Below are 6,122 nucleotides of genomic sequence, written 5' to 3'. Positions count from 1 at the left end.
GGCCTGTGAAGGTCTTCCTCCCACTCAGATCTTTCACTGTGGCCAGAGGAAAGGGATCTAGGAGGAGAAGGGAAGGCTGATGTTGGAATGGGCCCCAGGGTGGGCACAGCCAGCCCAGAGCCTTCTTGGGATTAGAGGCAGGGTGGGGAGCCTGGGTGTAGGAGCTCGATCCAGTGTCTCCCAGGCCCCGCCCTGGCCACTCCAGGCCAGGAAGTCGAAATTGTGCCCAGAGGCTCCTCAGAGGAAGGGGGCAGCCTCATTGGGCAGACTAGCCAGGGAAGGCTGGAGGGTGCTCAAGGAGGCAGGCGGATGCGCTGCCAATTCTTGGAAGGACTTATTAACGAAAACCGCTGAGCCTGACCACCTGGAGGAAAGGCTCACCGTTCCCATGTGTGATAAGGGCCAGGAGATTCCACAGGTCAGGTAGTTCCCCCGCCTCCCTGGCGTTTTGTGGTCACCATTAATCATTTCCTCTAACTGTGTATATAAGAGCTCTTTTGCCAGTGAGCCCAGTGCTCAGAGAGAAAGGCTAAAGTCCTCAGGAGGATGTGGCTGCAGAACCTGCTTTTCCTGGGCACTGTGGTCTGCAGCATCTCTGCACCCACCAGTTCACCCAGCTCTGTCACTCGGCCCTGGCAACACGTGGATGCCATCAAGGAGGCCCTGAGCCTTCTGAACAACAGTAGTGAAATAACTGCTGTGATGGTGAGTGAGGAAGGGAGTGAGGTCCGTGCCTGAGCCATCTCACTGGCCTGGAGTGGCCCTGTCAGTTTGATAACACGGTATTTTCCTTTTCTACAGAATGAAGCAGTAGAAGTCGTCTCTGAAATGTTTGACCCTGAGGTAAGATACTCCTCTCTGACACACCTTCCCAGAGGCCTCTACCTTGGGGGGTGGCTCCATTTTAAATGGACTCTCACAGAGTCCACTTTCTCTCCAGTCACCTGGCTGCCAGAAGGAGGGGTGTTCAGGTGGCCACGGGCCTTGCCCCTGTGGCAGACATGTAAACTCTTTTGTTAGCTGAGCAGCCACGGACAGACCTAGCATTCCAGGGGGTGGGAGTCACCAGGGGACGGGTAAGTAAGCAGGAGTTACTTTGAGACTAAGCCCTGTGGAGACAAGAGTGCTGACTACAGAGAGGTGCAGAGGTATTTCAGGGTCAAGCCCTGTTCACATAGCAGGTCTGGGGGATGTCCCATCCTGCTCCTTACTGCCCGAATGGTTGGGGGATAGCAACCTCCTTCCCTGGGGACTGGAACCGTCTTGAGATGCCAGGGAATGTGGCTGTGCTAGCTGAGGGTGGCCTGAGCTGAATGGTGCAGATTTATGTTTACATGAACAGAGCAGTATGTATGACTAGACCCGGCATCACCCTGTTCCCCTCCCACACCCTACTCTTGGGGGACAGGGCTGAGAACAGGAAAGAGTGACAGGGAGGTTGTCATGTGCCCACCAGAGGGCACTTGGCCACTTTTCACCAAGGAATGGACGTTTCCCACAGGAGCCGAAATGCCTGCAGACTCACCTAAAGCTGTACGAGCAGGGCCTACGGGGCAGCCTCATCAGCCTCAAGCAGACTCTGAGAATGATGGCCAACCATTACAAGCAGCACTGCCCCCTTACTCCGGTGAGTGCCCATGTCAGGGTCCCAAGCTGGAATGTCTTGGCCTAGAAGGGCTGAGGACTGGGTAAAAGGAGAGGCCTTTCACTGTAGCTGTTCAGGACCCTAAAGGGTTTTTGTGTCAACAGATTTATAATGATTAGCCCCTTCAGAGGGTCAGCAGCCCTGACTATTTTTATCTCTTGGAGTTAAAGCCATGGAGCTGGGAGCCTACATACTCCCTAGTGGTAGTAGGCTTATGCTCTTATTATCATTAATGAGCTCAGTGGTGAGGCAAACCCAAGGAAACTCAGGGCCTGCCTAAGGTCCAGGGTACATTCCTGGGCCCAAGTGCTACCTCCCAACAGGACTTTTCCCTGGCCCCTTGTGAGGTGCCTAAATTGCATGGGAGTTAGGAGGGGGTCATATCCGGATTGGACAAAGGCCCCAAACAGTCCTTTCCTGTGAGGAGTGAGGTCTGTGGACTTGACTCCTGCTCCTTCTGGGTCGCTGGAGCTGGCCTCTGAGGAAAGAGGCAATTTGTCAGGTGCCTGTCCCGGGCTGTGACTGGAGGAGTTGTGCACCCTTTGAGTGACATATGGTGGCAACCTGTCACCTGACCCAGGTCAGCAGGTGGGCCCAGAATGGGTTCTAACAGGCTGTGCAGAAACACACTGGTGCTTCCCTCACATTACCCATTCATACCTGGACCCAAAGTTTTCTTATTCTTTTTCTTTTTTTTAAGGAAATGCCCTGTGAAACCCAGACTATCACCTTCAAAAATTTCAAAGAGAATCTGAAGGAGTTTCTGTCTAACATCCCCTTTGAGTGCTGGAAGCCAGTCTAGAAGTGAGGCAGGCCAGTCCAGCCAGGAGCCAGCCCTGAGAGTGCACCTCGAGAATCACTGCCCTCAAACCTACGGATTGCTGAAACTCAGGATCTTCACTTTGGAGGGACCATAGTGTGGGGCCTGGCCATGGAGGGCGAGTGGGGCCAGACTTGTGCTGGGACACGCTGCCCCTGATATGGGTTTGGTATGGGGAGCGGGCAATGTTTTACATTGGCAGGGATCAGTAATATTTATTTATATATTTACGTATTTTAATATTTATTTATTTATTTATTTAAGATCATACTCTATATTTATTCAACATGTTTTACAACAATAATAAATTATTAAAAGTCTCTTCTTATTTGTGCCGTTTCCAGTTTATTTTCAAGCTTGAGTGAATGCTGACAGTGAGGATGGGAGGAGCTGCAAGGTTGGGGGTGGTGCCTGAGGGGCGGAACTGTCGGAGCAGAGGGGAGGTGAGACTTGGCCTGGGTGCTACATTCTGCGCACCTAGACGTGCTTCCCTGGATGCTCAAGGGTCCCACTGCAAAGAGAGGTTTTCAGGTTCACTTGGAAGTCCAAGGAACCTAGTCAGTGGGCACTGTGCTCCAGAAAAAGGGCCTTATACTTCCTGAGAAGGCTTGGGGGTTCCTGGGGCTTGGCTGGCCACTGGTTGAACAGGCCTGCCCTTGAGCGAGGCAAAACACCTATGCCCCTCAGAGGCCTGGACCCTGTGACCACACCCTGATCCTCATACTCAGGGTTTCAACCACTCCTAATTTGAACCAGGAGATAGACTAGCTGTTCAAGAAAAAAAAAAAAAAAAAAAAAAAAAGACAAAAAACAAACAAAAATAACCACAGGGGTCAGAGCTCAGCATATTTACCAAACTTTCCCCCAAATGGGTGATCTTAATCTCTGAGAGTCCGAATGTAAATTCAGAATTTCTTAGTACATGGTTCTGGTGTGGCATTTTTCTGAGCTGGCTTTTGTTTTTACATGAAGTTTTGCATCTAATCAGGTGCGCTTCCCTAAAAGCCAAGGCCTTCAGGCCAAGAAAGAGCAGTGCTTTTCTCTTCCCTTTGCCAGCCCGGTTGAAGGCCATGTTCCTGAACCCATTCCCTTGTGTCCCTCCTGTGGACAATGAGGAAGTGGGTGGGTCTTCAAGTGTCAGGTAAACAGCAAGGCCACCCTTCTCTTTGACAGGTGGGCCTGAGGAAGCTGGCTTGGTGCAGCTGTTCCCCCTGAGTGGCTCTCTCTCTCCACCCCACCTACTCTCTCTGCTCTAGCCTGCACCTGCAGACAGCACCAGTCCTGGCCAAAGACCTGTCCCAACAGGCAGGCAGAGAAGGGTCATGACTCTAGATGTGATTACAAATAAAAATTCTTAGACCAAGCCTGATTCTCAGCAATAACAAGAATCCATGAAGTGTGCTGTGGTCATAGAAAATGCATGAAAAGCATATCTTGCCCACTGATAAGGTACTCTCTGTCTTCCACGTAAGCCAGTGATGACTGATAAGAGATTTAGCATTTCCTTAGACTCACATATATAGGTACCCCTCTCCACATAAATGTGGAGCCAAGCCCAGGGCTCAGATCGGCTTGGAGCTATCCTCAGGTCATACCATGTACCTGTATGTGTTCCTGGCTTGTGCACTCTGGGGATCAGAAAACCATTCTGCCTCGATGAAGACAGCCAGCGCATCTGCTCACGACAATCACACAGCAGTCTGTGCTGAAATTCAGAAAGAACTTTCGGCTGACAACATTGTCTACAACGTAAGTCTGGGTCTTCATCAAACATTACTTTGCTCTTAGTGGCCCTTTGTGTTTCTGACCAGCTTCTCCTGCTTCCAGGGTTCCTTCAAAAGGCCCCAGAACACCAGTGAGGTAAGGTGCAGTCTCCCCATGGACCTTCTGACCACATCTGAAAGGGATCATCACCCCAGTCAGCACCCAGGGCAGAGATAAGAACAAAAGATGTCAGAGTGAGAAATCTGGGGAGAAAGCGGAGTTTGAGTTTGGAGCTGACAGCTCAGCCAACAGATGAGCGAGTGGCCAGTTTTTAGGCTTTTCTAGGCTCCCTGATCACCACCCTAGATCAGTCCTGGGCCTGGGGACAGACCAGACACTCACTGCACAACTTACAGCACCCACCAGTGTCCTGTGGGACAATCAGGGTAGGGCCTGATTCTGAGTTCAGGGCTCCTAGCCAGGGTGACCAGGGATGGATGAGAATGGTGGTCAACTTGTGGTCTGATGTTCACCACCATCATCCCAGTGCCCCCAACCCTGTTTCAGGAGCCCTGCTACGGGGAGTTTACAAAGGTCTTCATCTCTACCCTGAAGGAACTTACGAAATACAACGAGCATGACCATCATATAAGAAAGGTTTATAAGGACATGAAAGAACTCACCAGAATCTGCCCAAAGCTGGAAGTAAGTTGCTATTTGCTCTTAGGGGAACCTCATGCCACCACAGTCAGGGGGCCCAATGGGACAAAGGACTTCTTATGGCCCCCACTTGTCACATGTGAGGCCTCAGGTACAATTTTCTGATCCAAAGGAAGTGCACTCACTGACAGGGGCTAGGGCTTAGGAGAGTGGGGATTTAGGGGTTGTTTCAGAAGTTTCTGTTATGCCCTCTGCCAAGTCCCTATGCTCAGGGGTCAGTGTGGAGCAGGTCTGAGACAGGTCAGAGCAGGGCTGGTTAGGAAGGGCTGCTCAGCCAACCTTGGTTCAGTGGCCAGTCCCAGGGAGCTCTGGTTTGCCCTGCTCCTGGGATTCCTTCAGGGCTGATGAGTCCCACTGGGAGCCTATTATGTGGGGATGTGCAGTGGTTTAGGAGGGGCATGTTCTTGGGAAATGACCAAGGTATTCCTCTATGTTCGGCCCCCTGTTTACACATCCCCTTTGTGCTCTAACCCTACTTGTCCTGGGCAACCATGGGACCTGCCCACACTTTGCTGCTCTCTCCCCAAGGCTATATGGTCCTCAGACCCTGTGCTCCAGACAACCTCGAGTGCCCCCTTTAAGGGCCTGCCCAAAGTATCTCCCAGGGATGGAGGGTTTACAGGACCCTTGTGGCTAGTAGAACAGAGTTTGTTTTTATTTTTTTCTGCTAAAAAGATGACTTAAATATGTATTTCTTATTTAGCCAACAGAATCACCCAAGAACTGTACTACTGAGAAAAGTAATTTCTCACAGTTCAAGGAAGCCTTGCAGAGTGTTGTCATATCCATAGAAGGATGGAAATCCTGTAAAAGGGTCAAGAGCAGCCTGTGAGAATCCATCTTTTCAGTGAAGCCCGGTTAGAGATGCAAGAAATGGAACTGGAGGAGCCTCAGGAACAATTTATAGCCAGGGTGGGGTGGGAGTTTGCTGGCCCTGGACTGGATGATGAGAATGTGGGTGGGTAATAAGGATGGGGGTGTGCCTGAGGAAATTATTTCTGTAAATGATGCAACAGTACCTGCTATTTCAATAAAGTTGGGGTATATAAATGTTGGTGAGTGAGAGTTGTGATAGAGTTTAGTCTCCTTGGGCCCTTGGTAAACTGGAAGGAGCAGAGGGCTGGGGTTGATGGTTCCATAGCCAGGACTCCTGACCTGGACAGTCAGGAGTCTCTCAGGAGGGGGGCCCAGGAGGGTGAGTGGGAGCCCCATCTCATCTGCTCTTCTGCTATC

The 6,122-nt window shown here is 51.0% G+C and overlaps 1 protein-coding gene across 1 annotated transcript; it reads left to right on the top strand.

Annotated features, from left to right (window-relative positions):
* The first annotated feature begins 411 nt into the window (after positions 1 to 411).
* Positions 412 to 2,663, top strand: CSF2 (colony stimulating factor 2). The gene is made up of 4 exons (XM_019421928.2): positions 412 to 705; positions 802 to 843; positions 1,502 to 1,627; positions 2,346 to 2,663. The coding sequence occupies exons 1-4, from the start codon at positions 547 to 549 to the stop codon at positions 2,445 to 2,447; spliced, it is 429 nt and encodes a 142-aa protein (XP_019277473.1). The 5' UTR covers positions 412 to 546; the 3' UTR covers positions 2,448 to 2,663.
* The last annotated feature ends 3,459 nt before the right edge of the window (positions 2,664 to 6,122 follow it).

The sequence above is a fragment of the Panthera pardus genome, unplaced genomic scaffold, assembly GCF_024362965.1.
Source record: "Panthera pardus isolate Hobbes unplaced genomic scaffold, ASM2436296v1 HiC_scaffold_2, whole genome shotgun sequence".
Classification (NCBI taxonomy): domain Eukaryota; kingdom Metazoa; phylum Chordata; class Mammalia; order Carnivora; family Felidae; genus Panthera; species Panthera pardus.
Note: the sequence above shows the minus strand (reverse complement) of the source record. Positions and strands in the feature narration are given on the sequence as shown.

Excerpts from the sequence above, each read along its gene's own strand:
- CSF2 (XM_019421928.2), top strand. The coding sequence starts at position 547 with ATGTGGCTGCAGAACCTGCTTTTCCTGGGCACTGTGGTCTGCAGCATC. Across the intron at positions 706-801 it reads GTGAAATAACTGCTGTGATG|AATGAAGCAGTAGAAGTCGT; the intron begins GTGAGTGAGGAA and ends CCTTTTCTACAG. Across the intron at positions 844-1,501 it reads CTGAAATGTTTGACCCTGAG|GAGCCGAAATGCCTGCAGAC; the intron begins GTAAGATACTCC and ends CGTTTCCCACAG.